The 21489-nt window shown below is 40.8% G+C and overlaps 1 protein-coding gene across 18 annotated transcripts in view; it reads right to left on the reverse strand.

Annotated features, from left to right (window-relative positions):
* NEB (nebulin) overlaps positions 1-21489 on the reverse strand; it is a 116133-nt gene that overhangs the window by 69231 nt on the left and 25413 nt on the right. For all 18 annotated transcript variants that reach the window (XM_062637765.1, XM_062637760.1, XM_062637752.1 and 15 more), the window contains exons 29-55: positions 20893-20997; positions 20645-20752; positions 19942-20253; positions 18994-19200; positions 17342-17446; positions 16424-16531; positions 15358-15669; positions 15004-15210; positions 14418-14522; positions 13445-13552; positions 12319-12630; positions 11325-11528; positions 10880-10984; positions 10677-10784; positions 9148-9459; positions 7916-8119; positions 7471-7575; positions 7268-7375; positions 6030-6341; positions 4798-5001; positions 4354-4458; positions 4151-4258; positions 3705-4016; positions 2758-2961; positions 1876-1980; positions 1069-1176; positions 213-524 (exon numbers count right to left, since the gene is read on the reverse strand). In XM_062637765.1, coding sequence (XP_062493749.1) covers positions 213-524; positions 1069-1176; positions 1876-1980; positions 2758-2961; positions 3705-4016; positions 4151-4258; positions 4354-4458; positions 4798-5001; positions 6030-6341; positions 7268-7375; positions 7471-7575; positions 7916-8119; positions 9148-9459; positions 10677-10784; positions 10880-10984; positions 11325-11528; positions 12319-12630; positions 13445-13552; positions 14418-14522; positions 15004-15210; positions 15358-15669; positions 16424-16531; positions 17342-17446; positions 18994-19200; positions 19942-20253; positions 20645-20752; positions 20893-20997 — 4905 coding nt within the window. The remainder of the gene's footprint in view (positions 1-212; positions 525-1068; positions 1177-1875; positions 1981-2757; positions 2962-3704; positions 4017-4150; positions 4259-4353; positions 4459-4797; positions 5002-6029; positions 6342-7267; positions 7376-7470; positions 7576-7915; positions 8120-9147; positions 9460-10676; positions 10785-10879; positions 10985-11324; positions 11529-12318; positions 12631-13444; positions 13553-14417; positions 14523-15003; positions 15211-15357; positions 15670-16423; positions 16532-17341; positions 17447-18993; positions 19201-19941; positions 20254-20644; positions 20753-20892; positions 20998-21489) is intronic.

The raw sequence follows: 21489 nt of genomic DNA on the forward strand, positions 1-21489 counted from the left end.
AATTTCACAGAATGGCAGATGATAAAAAGCCCAAATTATGGAATTAAAGAATTTAAATATCAGTTAGTTAAAATATCCTATTGGAGACAGAAGTTTCAAATTAGCAATGAAATTTAATCTTGAAAATGTCATTCTACCACAGTGATATGTGATCCACCTATGTAAAATATCAAATACATTCCTCAACAGAAATGAAATCAAAAAAAGCTTACATCACTCTGCAGATCATAGGCTTGCCTAGCATGGATAACATCATTCTGGTCTGGTAGACAGATCCACTGATGCAGATAGTGGCGGTAATCAATGTCACTGACCAGCCCCTGGCATTTCTTGGCTAACACAATTCCCAGCATGTCCACTGGGCTACTGAAGTGTGTCTTTGTCTTCTCAAAGGCTTTCTTGTACTCCCTGTCACTCTGGATCTTGGCTACGTGCATTGACCACACCATCTTTGGATCATCCTCTATGTTACGGGCTCCAATATGGTGGCCAAGCTGCTTGCGATAGCCTTCCTTGTACTTGTACTGAAATATAAATCAAGATAGTATATTTCTGCATTACCTACTAATATCAGTTACTCATATTAAATATTTCTAATAATAAACTCTTAAGATTACTCCATAGCCAAAGTCAAAACAACCCAAACTGTCAAAGCAATTCTGGGGCTAATAATATCAATTCTCACATTAAATTTTTGAGATTTGAGTTAGAACCCTAGAGATTTTTAAGTAAGCTTTTTGATAAAAAAACTGCTCACTCACATTAGTGAGAAATAAACCTCTTATTAAACATTTGATCTTTATCAAATATAATAACATACATGTTCTTAAGATTTAATTAAGGATACAGTTATGAGCTATAAAATTGATGAGAGGCACTATATTCTCCTTATAACTTCTCAAACTTTTTACAATAAAATCTTTAAACATATATAATAATTTGCTTCCCAAAATCTTATCATTTGGGATCACAGTTTAATTGAAATGCTTTTTTCAGATTCCAGATATATGTTTCAGGTTGCAGAGATCAAATATCATCACACAAAAAAACAAAACAGTAGTTTCTTACATCACTGGCAATTTGCCTGGATGCTTTGGCAGCTTGGATGGGGATAGCATCACTTCTCAAGTCGTAGCCTTTCTTTTTGTCTTCTTCCATGGCCTGCTTGTAGAGTTTCTAGGTGAAGAATTAAACAGTGAGATTTATGTAAGTTCATTCCATATATTGCATTCTATGCAAAACAAACTGTTTGCGAGTAGATTTTTAAAATTGTGTTAGGATTTATTCCAACATAGCTTTATCTGACTTTCTCAACTCAAAGCCCCAGATCAGTAGGTGATACAAATTCATAACAAAGTAAAAACTTTGCTAAATACATTTGCTAACAATTTTTTTTTTCTTTTACTACTTTAAACAACATGGACTACAATTTACAGATAAACTATTGTTCTATAAAGTGAAGTAAAACTTACTTTTTAAACCACTTCTTACTGACGTGAATTTATTTGCCTAAACTAACACCAAACATTGGGATTACTGCTCTTCAGAACTGTGCTGAAAATCACATTTTTGGTATTTCCAAGGGTGAAATTAATTTTGTACCTTCCTAACAGTATGCACACTGACAGAAACGACTCCCAGAAATTCACTGGAGACACACAGCTTCCCATGGAATTTTTTGTCAATACTGCTCACTGTTGTATGTATGCACTACTGTATAAATATCAAAATTGTGTTTTTAAAGTCACGATTTTGAGGATAAATATTGGGGGTTTCTTAAAGAAATTGATGGTACCATCAATACAAGGTTTATCAGAACACTAATGACCCAGCCATTAAATAGACCAGTTACATTTGGAGAGCTCACACACTCACCACACTGTAGTTTTGCATGTTCTGTTTTGCCAGTATGATTTCAGGTGTGTCAGGCATTACATGGATTTGTATCTTGTCTTTATCCCAGGCCTCAGTATATAAACGCTGCAGCAGAAATAATGTATGTTAAAGGGGAAGAACAATGGTGACTACTTGGAGACCTCCTAAAACACAAGAAGAATTAAAGACCTGTACTCAAAGCCTAAAAAAAAACAAAAAAACCCAAAACAAAACCCCACCTTATTCCTTATATAGCAATGAGATTTTATATTCATTCTGTAACCTGTATATTAAGTATCTAGAGAATTAGTAACGGAGAAAAAATTCTGTTCAAAAAACAGTGTTTAGAAGAAAAGGCACAGAATACTCATCAGACACACAGAGATCTAAATGCTAAGGACAAGCCATGCTTGGAAGAGGAAATAGTTTCATTGACATAAACAGGGTTGAGATCAAGGCCACAGATTAAGAAAACTCTTACATTAAGTACTACACTGAATTGTTTAAAATAGGAATGCTTTAAAGACTGACCTAACACAAGTACTTTATTAAGTATTTATTTATTTAATAAATCTAGATTTATTAAACAAATCAATATATTAAAAATTAGATTAAAGTTAGGTAACATATTACTAGATACACAGTATAGTATGTGGAAACTTCACAGTTGATAATTCAAATTTAAATCGGTAATTCAAAAGATATTGTTTAATTAGCACTTACTGAAAATAAGTTACCTGACAATTACCAAAAATGTAACTTACACTTTCAAAGCCTTGCTGCACAGTAATCTGATACAGCAATCACACATTTGTATTCCTAGTCCTGTCTAGAGTTTACGCAGGGACTGCTGATGGGTTACCTAATCGAATCGACACTCACCTTATTCATTGTCTCTGCATTCTGCTTGGCTAAGACCATTGGTACAGAATCAGGGATGCTCGTAAACTTAATTGTGTCTGGAGGCTGACGGTATACTTTATCACTCAGGATCTCTCCTGCCTTTTTGGCTTTTTCAACTTCCAGGGAACCAATTGGGACCCAACCAATGCCTCGTAACCACTGAAGGTCAGACTTGTAGCAGTTCTACCACCAAATACAAATACAGCTGTCTCATTAATATTGCCAGTTAAACATTTTACATATACCATGCAACTAATTACTTTCTATATGTTGTCTTCCTCCTACTTCAATCTGCAAAACCATCTTTGTTAGGAAGCTAGACTGAGAACCCATATGTGTAATATGTGACGAAGGCACATATCTGTCTTCAAGAGGTATTTTTCACCCAGAAACATGCTGGAGAATGGTCAAAGAGCAATAGATTATAACAAAACCCTGGAAGTCAGCAGAAACTTTTCCTGTAATATTTGTTCACAAGAAATGCATAGTCACCCACTTAAAACAACAGCTCATAATGTAAAACACCTTCTCCAAGACAGAACAAAGTAATTCCTTCCAATAAAGAGGCTGAAATTTAAAATAATAATAATAAAAAAACCTAGGCAATTTCCTATTTATATACTGTTAACTCTGCATAGACTGACTATTACAAAGGAGTATATGCAGATAGATCTAGTGTTCAGCTAACTAATAAGCTCTTTAGAAACTGCCCTAATACTCACACATACTGCTACTCACACAGAGATTCAATCAGCCCTAAAAATCCAATGACCATGCAAGGAATGGAAAAGAAAAACATAAAAAAACATAATGTGAAAAAAAAACACCCATTCTGTGACACAGACACTTCAAGCAGCTTCCATATTTTAGAAAACAAAAAAATGACATACAATTTAGAACTCCAATACTTATCACTGAGTACTCACATCACTCTGTAGATCATAGGCTTGCCTAGCATGGATAACATCATTCTGGTCTGGTAGACAGATCCACTGATGCAGATAGTGGCGGTAATCAATGTCACTGACCAGCCCCTGACATTTCTTGGCCAACACGATTCCCAGCATGTCCACTGGGCTACTGAAGTGTGTCTTTGTCTTCTCAAAGGCTTTCTTGTACTCCCTGTCACTCTGGATCTTGGCTACGTGCATCGACCACATCATCTTTGGATCATCCTCTATGTTACGGGCTCCAATATGGTGGCCAAGCTGCTTCCGATAGCCTTCCTTGTACTTGTACTACAGACAAAAAAGTGTTCAGAGAGATTTAGATTAGTTTTCATTTCATGACAGAGGTTAGAAGCCCTGCATTCAATTACGAGCACCTGGAAACCCTTCAAAAGGTGGGCCGATAAAGGCTCCGCTGTACTTACATCACTTGCAATGTCTCTGGAAGCTTTAGCAGATGTGATAGGAATGGCATCTGCCCGCATGTCATAGCCCTTTTTCTTATCTTCCTCCATCGCAAGTCGGTACAGTTTCTGGAACAGAAACAACCACTCCCCTCAAACAACACTGCTTCCCAGGCCACGGCTGTGTCCAGGGATGGATGCTTAACCCCAGCTCAGCCACCTACCTCACTGTAGTTCACTTTGTTCTGCTGGGCCAGCAAAATACCAGGTGTATCCGGCATAATGTGAATGCTGGTTTTATCTTTCTCCCAGGCTGACGTGTACGCACGCTGAAAAGAACAAGTCCAACGTGAAAGAAGGCCAAGCTAGCACAGGGCAACAAACTCAAACAGCAAACTGGATCAAGGAACTGAAGCCAGGGGACTCCACTTTGCAATGCCTCAGGAACACCTCTTCTTGTCCCAAAACATTCTAAAACTACACCATTTTCTTTTTTACCCTGCGCCCAATAACACATAAGAGAATTTGATCACAAACAACAAAAACAAAGACCCCATGCAAGAAGAGGCAATATCCCCATTAAGAAACCCAGGCCTCGGAAGGAGAGAACACAGCATCTTGGGCCATGCACCTACTCCCCTCAGGCTGAAAACACAAGCAAAGCTCACCTGGTTCATGATTTCAGAGTTGTGCTTTGCCAGAACCATGGGCATTGAGTCGGGAAGACTCGTGAATTTGATGGTGTCTGGGTGTTGCCGATACTTCTTGTCACTCAGGATGAGGCTCGCCCTCTTATTCTTCTCCTCGTCCAGCGAACCAATCGGGGACCAGCCAATGCCCCTCAGCCATGTAAGGTCAGACTTGTACACATTCTGAAAGGACAGGCAAGGACGACAAAGCTGCTCAGCATCCTCCTTACACCATGCAACCATTCCTCCTGCCAAGGGAAGCTCTGCCGACCAAAACACATTCCCCGGGTAAACCACTTGCCACCAGAAAAGGGACTCCCATTAAGCTGAGATCCACACAGCCTGCCTTCCCACACCTACAGCAGCAAGAGCTAGTGCCAAGCCATCCACATACCTTCCACCTCCATCCTCCTCATCTCCCTGGGAACCAACTGCCACACTTGGCCATCTCCAGCTGGCAGAGCCATCAGAGAAGCCTTACACCTCATCACCTAACACTCTTCGTACCATTTGCCTCTGCACACCTGGCATGCCTTTGACCACTGAGAGTCCTGCAGAGGAAAACATTTGACTCTGTTGCCCTCCCCCTGCCATACACAACTACAGACACCTGCAACAACCCTCCCCCAGAATGCTCAAGGCAAGACAGGGCTCTTCTGTGACCATCACGTATGACCACACACTAACACCAGCACTGGCCATTCCTGACAAATCTCAGCAAAAATAAAGCTCGACTGCTGCGATCTCTCCTGAACTGTCAAATCAGAAACTAATGAGACCCGGAAGAGAAAGGCTGAAACTGTACGTTTCTTTTCAATAGAAATACAGGGGGAATGGCACTAAACTGTTGGAGGAGAGACTAAGATTAGGTATTAGGAAGAAGTTCTTCCTTGTGAGGGTGGTGAGCACTGCCACAGGGTGCCAGGAGAACATCTGGATGCCCAGTGCCTGCAAGTATTCAGGGCTTTAAGCAACCGGGTCTAGTGGAAGACCGGTTCGTACTGTAGAAGTCGTGGGAAGTGGAGATCATTGAGGTCCCTTCCAACCCCAAACCATTCTAGGACTCAGCAAGAATTTACCTACACCACACAGGCTCAGTCCCACAGAAGAAGCATACGCTTACGCTCTCCATCTGGACCTACTCCAACAAAGGAATACTACTGACCAAAGTTGTTTCCTGGTTTTCACATGGACAGCAAGGAACAACTTACATCACTCTGGAGGTCGTACACTTTCCTGGCTTGCACAACGTCATTCTGGTCCGGCAGACAGGTCCACCGATGCAGAGGGTGCTTGTAATCAACATCACTGACCAGCTCCTGACATTTCTTGGCCAACACGATTCCCAGCATATCCACTGGGCTACTGAAGTGTGTCTTTGTCTTCTCAAAGGCTTTCTTGTACTCCCTGTCGCTCTGGATCTTGGCTACGTGCATCGACCACATCATCTTTGGATCATCCTCTATGTTACGGGCTCCAATATGGTGGCCAAGCTGCTTGCGATAGCCTTCCTTGTACTTGTACTATAGCAAAAAGGAGTTCAATGACTTTTAGATAAGTTTTCTTTCTCTCCATAGCAGCCCCTAAACCTCAAACTCTCTACAGGTTAGCATCTGAAACCACAGACAGTGAAAAGCAAGAAAGTATTAAGATGATGGACTGCAGAGTGCAGCTTCAAAAGGATTCTTATAACATTATCTGCCTCATATGCCTTCCACATTTTCCAGACATTCCATGCCTGTAAATTAGGAGATACTACTCAGGATCAGGGAGTAAAAAAGGTCTTAACATAATGGCAGCAATACAAGAGCCACAAATCTCAATGAGTAAACTCCAAGGAAATATCAATTAGTAACCCCCAAGATAGCAGCCAAATAAACTACAATTATATCTATTTAGGAGATAAAAAATGAGGAACATAAAGACAGAATAGGAAGATTAAGTGTAGACAGTAGTTAAATTAAAGAAATATTTATATTAATAAATAAAAATAACAGAAAAAATGTTTTATTTTACCCTGCCTTTATTTTCTACACTAAAAATAGGTTGGGGTTTTTTGCTACCATTGTGCAGTTCAGCTGTCTCTACTACCAGGGGCATGCAGGGTGCTCACAGTGAGGGCCGGACTCCTCCTCACAAATCCACCCTGAATGCTCAAGGTGATGCTGCCACAAGCCCCGCAGGGACATTGCTTTGGATTACGTCCATCACACAGATCGCACACATACTCTCCCCACACCATCTGCAAATACCCTAACGACACTGCACACCGACAACATGCAGGGCCATCTACATGCGGACCCTCCAGAATCAAAATACTTATGGACTGGCTGACTGGTTATGACATGTAAGTTGGGTCCATTTGGCTCAGGTTAGAAGCCCTGCATTCAATTACAAGCACCCGGAAACTCTTTGAAAGCGGGGCCAACAGAGGCTCCGCTGTACTTACATCACTTGCAATGTCTCTGGAAGCTTTAGCAGATGTGATAGGAATGGCATCTGCCCGCATGTCATAGCCCTTTTTCTTATCTTCCTCCATCGCAAGTCGGTACAGTTTCTGGAACAGAAACAACCACTCCCCTCAAACAACACTGCTTCCCAGGCCACAGCAGCGTCCAGGGATGGATGCTTAACCCCAGCTCAGCCACCTACCTCACTGTAGTTCACTTTGTTCTGCTGGGCCAGCAAAATACCAGGTGTATCCGGCATAATGTGAATGCTGGTTTTATCTTTCTCCCAGGCTGACGTGTACGCACGCTGAAAAGAACAAGTCCAACGTGAAAGAAGGCCAAGCTAGCACAGGGCAACAAACTCAAACAGCAAACTGGATCAAGGAACTGAAGCCAGGATACTCCACTTTGCAATGCCTCAGGAACACCTCTTCTTGTCCCAAAACGTTCTAAAAATACACCCTTTTTCTTTTTTACCCTGCGCCCAATAACACATAAGAGATTTTGATCACAAACAACAAAAACAAAGACCCCATGCAAGAAGAGGCAATATCCCCATTAAGAAACCCAGGCCTCGGAAGGAGAGAACACAGCATCTTGGGCCATGCACCTACTCCCCTCAGGCTGAAAACACAAGCAAAGCTCACCTGGTTCATGATTTCAGAGTTGTGCTTTGCCAGAACCATGGGCATTGAGTCGGGAAGGCTCGTGAATTTGATGGTGTCTGGGTGTTGCCGATACTTCTTGTCACTCAGGATGAGGCTCGCCCTCTTATTCTTCTCCTCGTCCAGCGAACCAATCGGGGACCAGCCAATGCCCCTCAGCCATGTAAGGTCAGACTTGTACACATTCTGAAAGGACAGGCAAGGACAACAAAGCTGCTCAGCATCCTCCTTACGCCATGCAACCACTCCTCCTGCCATGGGAAGCTCTGCCGACCAAAACACATTCCCCGGGTAAACCACTTGCCACCAGAAAAGGGACTCCCATTAAGCTGAGATCCACACAGCCTGCCTTCCCACACCTACAGCAGCAAGAGCTAGTGCCAAGCCATCCACATACCTTCCACCTCCATCCTCCTCATCTCCCTGGGAACCAACTGCCACACTTGGCCATCTCCAGCTGGCAGAGCCATCAGAGAAGCCTTACACCTCATCACCTAACACTCTTCGTACCATTTGCCTCTGCACACCTGGCATGCCTTTGACCACTGAGAGTCCTGCAGAGGAAAACATTTGACTCTGTTGCCCTCCCCCTGCCATACACAACTACAGACACCTGCAACAACCCTCCCCCAGAATGCTCAAGGCAAGACAGGGCTCTTCTGTGACCATCACGTATGACCACACACTAACACCAGCACTGGCCATTCCTGACAAATCTCAGCAAAAATAAAGCTCGACTGCTGCGATCTCTCCTGAACTGTCAAATCAGAAACTAATGAGACCCGGAAGAGAAAGGCTGAAACTGTACGTTTCTTTTCAATAGAAATACAGGGGGAATGGCACTAAACTGTCGGAGGAGAGACTAAGATTAGGTATTAGGAAGAAGTTCTTCCTTGTGAGGGTGGTGAGCACTGCCACAGGGTGCCAGGAGAACATCTGGATGCCCAGTGCCTGCAAGTATTCAGGGCTTTAAGCAACCGGGTCTAGTGGAAGACCGGTTCGTACTGTAGAAGTCGTGGGAAGTGGAGATCATTGAGGTCCCTTCCAACCCCAAACCATTCTAGGACTCAGCAAGAATTTACCTACACCACACAGGCTCAGTCCCACAGAAGAAGCATACACTTACGCTCTCCATCTGGACCTACTCTAACAAAGGAATACTACTGACCAAAGTTGTTTCCTGGTTTTCACATGGACAGCAAGGAACAACTTACATCACTCTGGAGGTCGTACACTTTCCTGGCTTGCACAACGTCATTCTGGTCCGGCAGACAGGTCCACCGATGCAGAGGGTGCTTGTAATCAACATCACTGACCAGCTCCTGACATTTCTTGGCCAATACGATTCCCAGCATATCCACTGGGCTACTGAAGTGTGTCTTTGTCTTCTCAAAGGCTTTCTTGTACTCCCTGTCGCTCTGGATCTTGGCTACGTGCATCGACCACATCATCTTTGGATCATCCTCTATGTTACGGGCTCCAATATGGTGGCCAAGCTGCTTGCGATAGCCTTCCTTGTACTTGTACTGCAGGATTGAAGAAGCTCAGTCAGTTTTAGGACAGCTCTTCTCCCTTCTGACACTGTTCTGTAGCAGCACCTCTGAGCATGCACTTTTCTAATGGTGTCTGGTAAGATCACCACCTGAAGAGGCGACTAAGTGCCTCATAGCCTGACTGTGTCCTACACACTTCCATCCCGTGCCATGTCTACACTGGGACACAGGAGGTGCATGGAGCCCAGACAAGAACTGCAACACAGCTAGCTCGGGAACCAGGAGGTCTGCATACCAAAAGACAGGCTCTGCACACAAGCTAAAACATCCCCAGTCAGGCCACTGAGAGGCCTGCTCAGCAGCTGGGATGCAAAAGTCAGGGAAAACCACTAGACTGCTCCAGCAGGCAACCTGGGCCTCCATCTGCACAGTCCTACTGGTACTCACCCAGAACAGCCCATAGCAGCTGGCATACTGCACTGCTCCAGGCTCTCCTGCCCAGTGCTCAGGAGTCTTATCCTCCCAGCCCAGTGTGTGCACTGAGGTGCAGGTTTACAGCCACTGAGTGGGAAGTGACAAGAAAGTAACAAGTGACAAAACACTCTTTCCCTTGCCTCTCAGTGAAATCTCACGGAAGACTCTGAAGAGATCAAACTCATTTCCTTCCAGTCAACAAAGGAGCCTTTAACTACTGAATATCACATGAGAGATTAAATTCGGATCTTGCAGAGCTGAGACCTGAAAAGATAATCTCTGGCACTGCAATGACTGGCCTCCAGTGACTCCACCCACCCCTGGACAGAAAAGATAACTGCCCAGTCATTACACAAAATCTGGCTTGATTTTTCGATCCAGTTGTCCATCTCAACTGCATTGCTGTAATGTCAGGGCATACAGACCCGCCATACTGGCGGCAGAAACACATGTCACAAGTCCAGCCCGAATGCTCAAGGTGATGCTGCCACAAGCCCCGCAGGGACATTGCTTTGGATTACGTCCATCGCACAGATCGCACACATACTCTCCCCACACCATCTGCAAATTCCCTAACGACACTGCACACCGACAACATGCAGGGCCAGCTACATGCGGACCCTCCAGAATCAAAGTACTTATGGACTGGCTGACTGGTTATGACACGTAAGAGCTGTTTTGGCCATATTTGGCTCAGGTCAGAAGCCCTGCATTCAATTACGAGCACCCGGAAACTCTCTGAAAGGGGGGGCCGACAGGGGCTCCGCTGTACTTACATCACTTGCAATGTCTCTGGAAGCTTTAGCAGATGTGATAGGAATGGCATCTGCCCGCATGTCATAGCCCTTTTTCTTATCTTCCTCCATCGCAAGTCGGTACAGTTTCTGGAACAGAAACAACCACTCCCCTCAAACAACACTGCTTCCCAGGCCACAGCAGCGTCCAGGGATGGACGCTTAACCCCAGCTCAGCCACCTACCTCACTGTAGTTCACTTTGTTCTGCTGGGCCAGCAAAATACCAGGTGTATCCGGCATAATGTGAATGCTGGTTTTATCTTTCTCCCAGGCTGACGTGTACGCACGCTGAAAAGAACAAGTCCAACGTGAAAGAAGGCCAAGCTAGCACAAGGCAACAAACGCAAACAGCAAACTGGATCAAGGAACTGAAGCCAGGATACTCCACTTTGCAATGCCTCAGGAACACCTCTTCTTGTCCCAAAACGTTCTAAAAATACACCCTTTTTCTTTTTTACCCTGCGCCCAATAACACATAAGAGATTTTGATCACAAACAACAAAAACAAAGACCCCATGCAAGAAGAGGCAATATCCCCATTAAGAAACCCAGGCCTCGGAAGGAGAGAACACAGCATCTTGGGCCATGCACCTACTCCCCTCAGGCTGAAAACACAAGCAAAGCTCACCTGGTTCATGATTTCAGAGTTGTGCTTTGCCAGAACCATGGGCATTGAGTCGGGAAGACTCGTGAATTTGATGGTGTCTGGGTGTTGCCGATACTTCTTGTCACTCAGGATGAGGCTCGCCCTCTTATTCTTCTCCTCGTCCAGCGAACCAATCGGGGACCAGCCAATGCCCCTCAGCCATGTAAGGTCAGACTTGTACACATTCTGAAAGGACAGGCAAGGACAACAAAGCTGCTCAGCATCCTCCTTACACCATGCAACCACTCCTCCTGCCAAGGGAAGCTCTGCCGACCAAAACACATTCCCCGGGTAAACCACTTGCCACCAGAAAAGGGACTCCCATTAAGCTGAGATCCACACAGCCTGCCTTCCCACACCTACAGCAGCAAGAGCTAGTGCCAAGCCATCCACATACCTTCCACCTCCATCCTCCTCATCTCCCTGGGAACCAACTGCCACACTTGGCCATCTCCAGCTGGCAGAGCCATCAGGGAAGCCTTACACCTCATCACCTAACACTCTTCGTACCATTTGCCTCTGCACACCTGGCATGCCTTTGACCACTGATGGCCCTTCAGAGGAATATATTTGATTCTGTTGCTTTCCCCCTGCCATACACAACTACAGCCAGTTGTTTATTTCTTTTCAACAGTTTACAGGGAGAATGTCTTTAAGCTGAGAGAGGAGAAATTTAGATTACATATTAGGAAGAAATTCTTCCCTGTGAGGGTGGGGAGGCACGGGTACAGGTACTGGATTACCTGTGCCTGGAAGTGTTTGAGGTCAGGTTGGATGGTGCTTTGAGCATCCCGGTCTAGTGGTAGGGGTCCCTGTGGCAGTGTGGTTTGTACTGTGCAAAACGTGCTAAGCGGTGAAACTGGCATTTTAGCTGCAATCTGATCTACATGGGCATCACTAACTAGTTATTAAAAATATTTTTCAATAAGTAGTACATATCCTATAAAAAAATTAATTTAATTCAGAGGAAGCTTACATCACTCTGTAGTTCATAGACCCTCTTTGCCTGCTCGACATCAATCTGGTCTGGCAGACAAGTCCAGCGGTGTAGCACTCTTTTGTAGTCTACATCACTAACCAATTCCTGACATTTCTTAGCCAGAAGGAAGCCGAGCATATCCACGGGCATATTAAACTTTGTCTTCCACTTTTCAAAATCTTTCTTGTATTCCCTCTCACTCTGCATCTTAGCAACTTGCATAGACCACAGCATCTTAGGATCATCCTGTAAGCTGCGGAATCCAATGTGATGTCCCTGCTGCTTGCGGTAACCTTCTTTGTACTTGTACTAAAATGACAAAGATTGCATTATTGAAATTACAGTAAGAAACAGACAATGGTAAAATATATAAGCAAAACATAAATATATTATCTCAGTTCAATGTTTCTCATTAGAAATGAAATGAGCAACCTGTTATGGCTTCTCATGTAAATTTTTAGTAGTCCCTTGATTAATGTGCATCGTTTGGTGTCAGTGAACACTGTCCCTTGGAAGGAAGACAGTCCCTGGAGAGGAAGAGTGCATGGCTACAAGAATGGTCTCCTGTGCCATTTAATTCATATAGTCATACTCTTCAGAACTCCCAAAGGCCAACATATTGAACTATTCTGATGAATACAATAATCAGCAATGAAAACTGCAGATGCTTAATCACTGGAAACATTTCCTAATGATTGATAAAATCTCTTCCATAAATGCAGGACTTATATTCATACCAAGTTATGTAACAGCAATGTGTGTCACCACATCTATTTCAGAGTTTTAAAAGGGATTTCTCAGTATAGGCACTGAGATCAGCTAACTGGACTAAATTTGCTGCTGCTTTCAGAATGCAACACCCAGAAGAGCAGACAACTGCTAACCTTGTATGACTAGCCACTCCATGGGTAGACCACAATCTTTGGTATTGTCAAGATGCCAGAGCAACCCTTCTTAAATTTTTTCCACTGACAAGAACAGATCAGGAAAGAGTTTTGCCAGCAATTTTGCTTTTTACTCCAGGCCACACCTTAGCAAAGAGGTGTATCTCAATCTAGTGCAACTCTGTAGGTTAAGCAACTAGATAAAGTGTCTGTCATATTAAATTAGAAATACTGCTTACATCACTTGCAATGTCCCTTGAAGCTTTGGCAGTTTTCACTGAAATGGCTTCAGGTGTGAGGTCATAGCCTTTCTTTATCATCTGCTCCCAGCCAAGCCTGTAGAGTTTCTAAAATTTAAACCAGTATTAATTTAAAAGCCTCATTAATATGTAAGTCACCTTCTATTTAGATCCGCTAATGAGCCATAATACTGAATTCTGATCACCTCTTAGGCTGCAGAACAGAAACTGAGAATAAGCAAGGAATGCAAGTCTTCCAAGTCTTAGGCTAGTGACTAAATAGTTTTTTCTTTACTACAGCAGCTTCCTACTATGTCTTATCCAGAAGATTTGAAACATATGCGGGGAATTTGAAATATATACATCCAGGATAACTGAAAACTTTTCAGCTGGCTGAACAAAATTGTAACTAATAAGGCTGTAATATAGCCATTTAATAGTCAGATAAGTTTGTGCGTGGTTGTTTTTAAGTACCAGCAGTTGCAAGTCAAAATTTTGCCTCTATGCAATCATGCAAAGCAAAATCTAAGTATTTTATACCAGCACAATTGTTACTTTCTTATATTTGAAAGCTGACAGAAAAGTTAGAATCACTGCATGTATTCCTTTTTCCAAGGTGTTAAACATATACACAATAAAATTCTCATTTTTTAGTAAGAAATTTTTAACATAATTGATTTCTATGGCAAGCATAGAGTATGGATCATTCATATCCAGATTTCAAAATAGGAATTTATCTTTTCCATACAATAAAATGTAATTTAGGCTGCTACTTTGCTAGGCTGAAGATGGTATTATTGCTACTCTGAAAATACTACTCATGTAAAAATTCTTGCCTCTGTCCTAAATCATCCACTCCATTTTTTCTAATTTAACACAAATTAATTACTTATTTTGAAATGGGAGACACCTTTAAATTTGAATAAAGTAGATATTAATTAAAAATGTAATAGGAAGTATCGAAAACCCCTACCTGACTGTAGTTCGCTTTGTTCTGTTTTGCCTGTAGAATATCTGGCGTATCTGGCATCACATGAACCTGAATTTTATCCTTCTCCCACGCTTCAGTATAAGCATGCTATTGAAAAAAGTAACATCAGGTATGTCAAAATACATGACAAAGCATGGCTCCTTTGGGGTTTTCACCTTTCCATCTGTGCACTTTGGATATGGATGGGTAAAAAGATGAAGGTAATGACTCAGATTTATTTTAGTACATAATGACCCAATCCAGGATCACCTGGATTAGGATCCAGCCTTGCTTCTAATTAAGTCCAGCTATCAAGATTTTCAGGGCCAGTAATACGGGAATGAGAAGAACAGAGGTTGGAGAGGTAGCAATGAGAAAAATGAGGGAAGATTTATTTAACCAATGTTATCTATCAGTAACTGAGTAATTTATCAAGGGAAAGCAAAAAAAAAAAAAAAGAAGGGAACCTGTGACAGTTGCTTTTCCCAGCCCAGGGAAACACTGCTACATAAAGGCTGTAACAGAGACAACTGTTTCTTGAAATGGATTAGATGTGAATGTCTGCCTAATTTTCCCCTTAGATACTCACTTTGTTCATTATATTTGCATTCTGCTTTGCAAGGACCATGTCCATGGAATCGTTCTGTTTTGTAAAGTGGAACATGCTGGGATGCTGGCGGTATTTCTGATCACTTGCAATTTCCATGGCTTTCTTAGATTTCTCCACATCGAGGGAGCCAGCAGGACTCCAACCAATACCCTTGAAGTACTCATTATATTCCTGCTTGTACTCGTTCTGCCAAACAGAATATAAAAGGAAAGTTTACAATATACAAATGGCTCATATAAAATAATCTGTTGCTTTAAAAACACAGCCGTAATGAAAAAAGCAGGGAAAAAAGGTCACAACCATGAACGAAAGAAAGACAAAGGAGAAACTTACATCACTTTGTATCTGATTCATGTTTCTGTACAGTTCTAAACTCATTGCATCTGGTAGCAGCATATATTTGTGAATCAGTCGTTTGTAGTTAGTATTGGTTATGCGATCTTGTGCCTCCTTAGCTGCTACAATGCTGAGCGTATCAGAAGGCGTATGGTAATGTGTCTTGCTCGCCTCATAACCTTTCTTGTACTCGCGATCCGACTGCATCTTAGCTACTTGCATGTAATGGACAAGTTTGGGATCGTCCTGAAGGCTGCGGAAGCCTACAAGTTTTCCCTTGTCTTGCTCATAACCTAATTTGTATTTGTACTGTAAAGAGAACAGAGACAGAGACTTTAATTCTACTTTGCTTGTTTAATACACAATATCTACCATGTGATGAAAAATCCCCAAAACTTAGATTAATTTTTACATTATTAAAAAACCGTCACAAAGCAGACAGAGGTGTTGGCTTGGTTGTAAAAAAAAAAATAAAAATGGTGGGCTAAATAAAATGTCTTCACGCTCCTCTCAGGCTGGATTTGTCCTGCCACAGCAAGCCCCTCATCACTGATACACAAAGGAATACACAAAGGATACACAAAGTAGTACACAAAGGACACACAAAGGAATACACAAAGGATTCCAGAAACTGGTATTCTCTGCACCAAGAAATGTTATGAGACTTTCACCAAAGGAATAAAGATAACTGTACCACAGCAGTAAACATAATTTTAGTCTGTATCTGTTCTTTTTGAGTATTTCTAAGAACAAACTTTGATCATTCTGTCTAAACTACAAGACATACATTTATATACTATTCAAGAACCATCACACTGAGGAATAAACTGCCTTATTGTTTTTCCCTGGAAATACCTCATACATCTCCTTACCTTTCTAATTAAGAAATTGTTCTTTAACCCTTCTAGAAAATGTATTAGAATGTATATTGTATATTTCAGAACTATTTACAAGCAAAAAAATAAAAACATTTCATATATTTGGCATATAAAATTGAATTGTGTCAAGAAATGAATGCTTTACAACATCTGAAATGGATGAGAGTTTTCTTTCAAGAACTTACATCACTAGCAATATCCCTAGAAGCTTTGGCAGCTTTAATAGGGATAGCATCAGCTCTAAGGTCATATCCTTTTTTCCTAGATTCTTCAAAAGAAAGTCTGTACATTTTCTGTGGAAAAAAAGAAAAGAAACATCCTTTAAAATGGCAAAACATACCACAATCACTTAAATAAAGCTCTAGTAATTTAATACAATAACATGAAACACAGACTATTCCTATATTTAACATTCCTTGAACAGTTCTTTAAGGCACTCAAGGGACAGAGCTACAAATATCCACTCAAAATTAACACCAAACCTAGTATTCATACGTCAATGCAGATGGACTGAACTATAATCAGTGGCAATACCATATAATAAAAGAGCAAGAAATTGCATTAGTTTTCCATGTGTGAAGATATTGGTGAATAGTTTACACATATAAGGATGCCACCTTTAAAAAAACAACATAAATATGTCTATTTCTATGCACACTGAAGATGTGCACAATTACAAACACTATTCTATTTAGCATACACAGCCTTAACAACTGGCTACCAAAAAATTCTCAAATACCATCTATGACTGAAAGAATAGGTTCAATTTGTAAGAATTTTGAATCCTGTACAGAACATTGGGCACAGGGAAATAATACAATAACTACAGTAACAAACACGGACAGTACTCAAATTCTACTCTTACTATTTTGTCAGTAACTATTCTATTTTAATGACCTACCTAAACACTTCATAACCTAACTACATATACTATGGGTTAAATTTCAGTATTTAATTTGGGGGAAAGTGGGAAAAGGAAAATGAATCACCCTTTGTGAAATTACTACAAGTTTTCAAAGTGAGAATGAGGGATACTGTCGTATGCTGTCTTCTCACTTATTCCTTATTAAAAAAAAATTTTAAAAATAAAGAACAGTACTCACATCACTTAGATTAAATGCATTAACTTTTGCCAAAGCAATCTGTGGAACATCTGGTGTGATGTGAACTTTCCTTTTGTCTTCTTCCCATGCTTGTTTGTACTTGTGCTGGAAGAATAAAAAAAAAAATTTAAAATGTCAACATATAAAAACTACATGAAACAGTTTAAAAGAATATTTCCTATTTGAAATAAAATCTCTCTTTACAATGATGCAACTACTAACATTGTAGGAGCATTTGTCTTTTTATTTTAGCAATTAAAAGCAGTGTATATCAGGAATAGCTCTTACGAAGTTCATTGTGTGAGGCTGAAATAAAAGAATTTTTATTTCAGTTTTTATTCAAATAATTCATTTCAATTTTCAGTTTTGCTAGATTATTTTATTGCTTCTCTTTTGTCCAGCAGTGTATTCAAGCACATTGAACAGCAGAAAACAACAGGTTTCAGAACATACTGGGTCTGGATGGAATGGAGTTAATCCTCTTCACAGCAGCTCTAACCATGCTTTATTTTAGATTTGCAACTAAAATAACGCTGGTAACACACCAATGTTTCAGCTTTTGCTGAACAGTGTGTGCATAGTATCAAGGCCTTCACTGCTCCTCTGTGCCCCCACAGTGAACACACTGGGGATGTGCAAGAGGTTGGGAGGGGATATAACCAGGTAGATGAACCCAGCTAACCAAAGAGGCATGCCACGCCACATAATGTTATGCTCAGCAAATAAAAAGGGGCAGAGAGGGTTTTGCTTGGGAACTGGCTGGACATCAGCCTTCCTGTGGGAGGTGGCAAGCGGCTGCTTTTGCATCACTTGTTTTCTATCTTCTTCCACTTCTCCTTTGCTTATTAAACAATTATTACCTTGACCCACAAGGGTTTTTTTTTACTTTTACTCTGCCCTTCCTTTTTCCCATCCCGCTCTAAGGGAGGAAGTGAGCAAGTGGCTACGTGGTGCTTAGCTGCCTACCGGGGTCAACCCATGGCTAAAAGCCAAGCCAGAAGGTATAAGAAAAAAAATAAGTTACAGGTGGAAGATTACTAGTTTATCTCCAAGAAAGTAAGTGTTAGTTGAGAGAGGCAATAAAGCTTTTCTTAGAGGAAACAGAGCTAACGAAAGTACACATAAGATTCTGATGGTCTCTGTAACTACAACACACGTGAAGCCTAGATATTTCTAAGGAACACCAGCAGATTACATCAGTTCAGCAGGAGAGCTAGAAAATAAATATCCCATTATAACAGCATTCATATCATGTAGTAATTTCATATTAATGTAACAGGCATCAGATGAAATGGACTATACGTTCAAAAGCTTAAACCTTGTTTCTGAAAGGGCTCACTCCAGTATTTTTAACCCCAAGAAAAGGCTAAAATCAGTTATCTTGGGCAAACTTCATTAATAAAATGACACACACACACACACACCCTGCTCTGTCTTTGCATGTATTTCTTAGAAATACTAGGGTCACACTTTGATTTCAGGTATATCAAAGGTCTATTAAGATGAAATACAATTACAGTCAAGCATATTCATTAGCTGCCAAAATTGACAATTACTGAAGGGGTGCACATAGTAGGATTGACTATTACATCAGGTATAGTTTGTTTCTTACTTCTGCAAACTTAAATGAATTTCTATTAATGCTTTCTTACCTCATTCATAATTTTAGCATTATTTAAAGCTAAGGCCATGTTCATGGAATCTAGAGGAACAGAATACTTCAGCTTGTCTGGATGCTGGCGATACTTCTTTTCACTAAGAATTTCCATTGCTTTCTTATTCTTTTCAGCTTCCAGGGAGCCCAGTGGTACCCATCCAACACCCTTCATACTTTCATCATATTCTGCTCGGTATTGGTTCTGGAGGCAGAAAAAGAAAAGAATCAGATTTACAAAAAAGTTTGCAAATCATGACACTTATTTCTGTGTTTAATGAATGTTAGATTTTTAATGCACTTATTCTAAAAAGAAGCACAGTATCAAGGTGTATTCAAGGTTTATTCAGAAACACATTTGTTAGTGGTGTCTGTATTTTACTACTCTGCCTTTTATACAATGTGCAGATCCTCCTTATGATGTATATAGATTGCTCACATGAGATTACATACTCAAGTCCCATTGAAGAAGGAGATCATCTTGAACCACTCTACCAAGAAAAAACGCCCTCCTCTATAGAGGTTGAAAATCCCAGAAAAATCTGAGAATATGGCTATTTAGGTGGTTTCCCCTTCTTCTGAAAAGATCTTATTGGAAGTACAGTATAAAACTGTTAACAAAAAAAGAAGCTTTTTCTGTCTTGGCCTGCACACAAATATTGCTCCTGGAGATCCAACAGGACATGTAAGCAATAAATATCCATTTCACTTAATACATAAAATTATTTGTTTCTGCGCCCAAATTCTTTAGCAATAGGTGTAATTTAATACTTCAAGTCTTACAAAAATACAATGGCTATCACTGCTGAAGGTTTTGTTCCATTTGCTACATTTTAGTACATAACTAATTTCACTAGGAAAATAGTACTATTTATCTTACAATATGCTTTCATAAACCATGCATTATTGTATTCATAATGCAAAGGGTGAAGAATCTCTCACTTACATCACTCTGTATCTGCATCATGGTTTTGGCTAATTCAAGACTCATAGCATCAGGCAGAACACTGTAGGTATGAATCAAGTTTTTGTAGTTTACATTTGTAGCCACTTCCTGTGCTTTTTTGGCTGCCACAACACTGAACATGTCAACTGGAGTATGGAAATTAGTCTTTGCTTTCTCATAGTCTTTTTTGTATTCACGATCAGACTGCATCTTAGCGACCTGCATGAAGTGCACCAACTTGGGGTCGTCTTCAAGGCTGCGGAATCCAATATGCTTTCCTTTTGCTTTTTCATAGGCTAGTTTGTATTTATACTGACAGCAGGAAAGAGGAAGAACAGCAAAAAATTAAATCTTTAAAAATGTGCTATTAAGCTCAATCATATCCCTGAAAACAAGAAAGTATCTGGGGGGGGGGTCATGACAAGATCTCAGGTTTTGTCATTTAAACATAGCCTTACGTAACAGCCCATGGCACAGGCACATGGAGCTCAGCAGCTTGCTGAACAAAGAGCAAAAAAGCACAATGCAACATTTTTCCACTGGAGAGCAAATACTGCAAACATTTATACCATCAGGCATACAGCTGAAATATAAACAACTCAAGATGTTTGAAAAAAATCATTTGTGCATAACAGAACACCTTGAAAATGCTCTCTTACTGTCTTTGTAGTTACTCTGAGGAGTATCATGCAATCAAACTTACATCACTTGCAATGTCTCTGGAGGCTTTGGCTGCTTTTATTGGAATGGCATCTGGCTGCAAGTCATAACCTTTCTTCTTGTCTTCCTCCCACCCAGCTTTGTAAAGTTTCTAATTTAAAAAGTAAAGGAAAATATGTTCTCTATTATGAAGGCAGAAGTACTGAAGCTTAGACATAAACTTAAAACACATAAAAATGACACGAATTTTTGCAAGAGACACTGAAAGCCCATGTGAGCATGGCAACTCACATTACTCATTGTGATCTGGTTCACCCTAGACTGCAGAATTTCTGGAGTATCTGGCATAACATGAATGCTGGTCTTCTCTTGATTCCATTTATCAGTGTAGAGTCTCTGCAATTAAAAAGTAATATTTAGCACTGAAAAAGCATTGCACTCATAAAATAAGAGCTTTCTGTTGTTATGTTCATTTGCAATAAATAACATTTTAGTGTCATAAGCACTATAAATAATCTTCACAAATACAACAGCTGAGTGGCAATATTATATTCCTCCTCTTCGGTTAGTACTCTATTTGAGAAATTTGCAAAGTATGTTTTCAGAACTGTTAAATATTTAAATGGAATATTTCTGTCTGCATTTTCCCCGCTTTAATGCAAAGCATAATTTTGTTTTTTTTCTACACACCCCCTTTCCACAGCAAACATGGAATGTGGGATCAGTGGTGTCACAGGCAACGTGGGGTAAATTTAAAGAACTCCACTTTTCAAGGCAAGTTGTACATAACTAAAAGAATTCCAGAGGTTTTTCAACTCACTGATTCTGAATACTACTTCCTGCAGAAAAAGAATGAAGGCTACCAAAGCACTATAAATCTGGAGAAGA

This window comes from Pezoporus occidentalis, unplaced genomic scaffold, assembly GCF_034315485.1.
Source record: "Pezoporus occidentalis ecotype Australia unplaced genomic scaffold, CSIRO_AGI_Poc_V1 ctg54, whole genome shotgun sequence".
NCBI classification, from domain to species: Eukaryota; Metazoa; Chordata; class Aves; order Psittaciformes; family Psittacidae; genus Pezoporus; species Pezoporus occidentalis.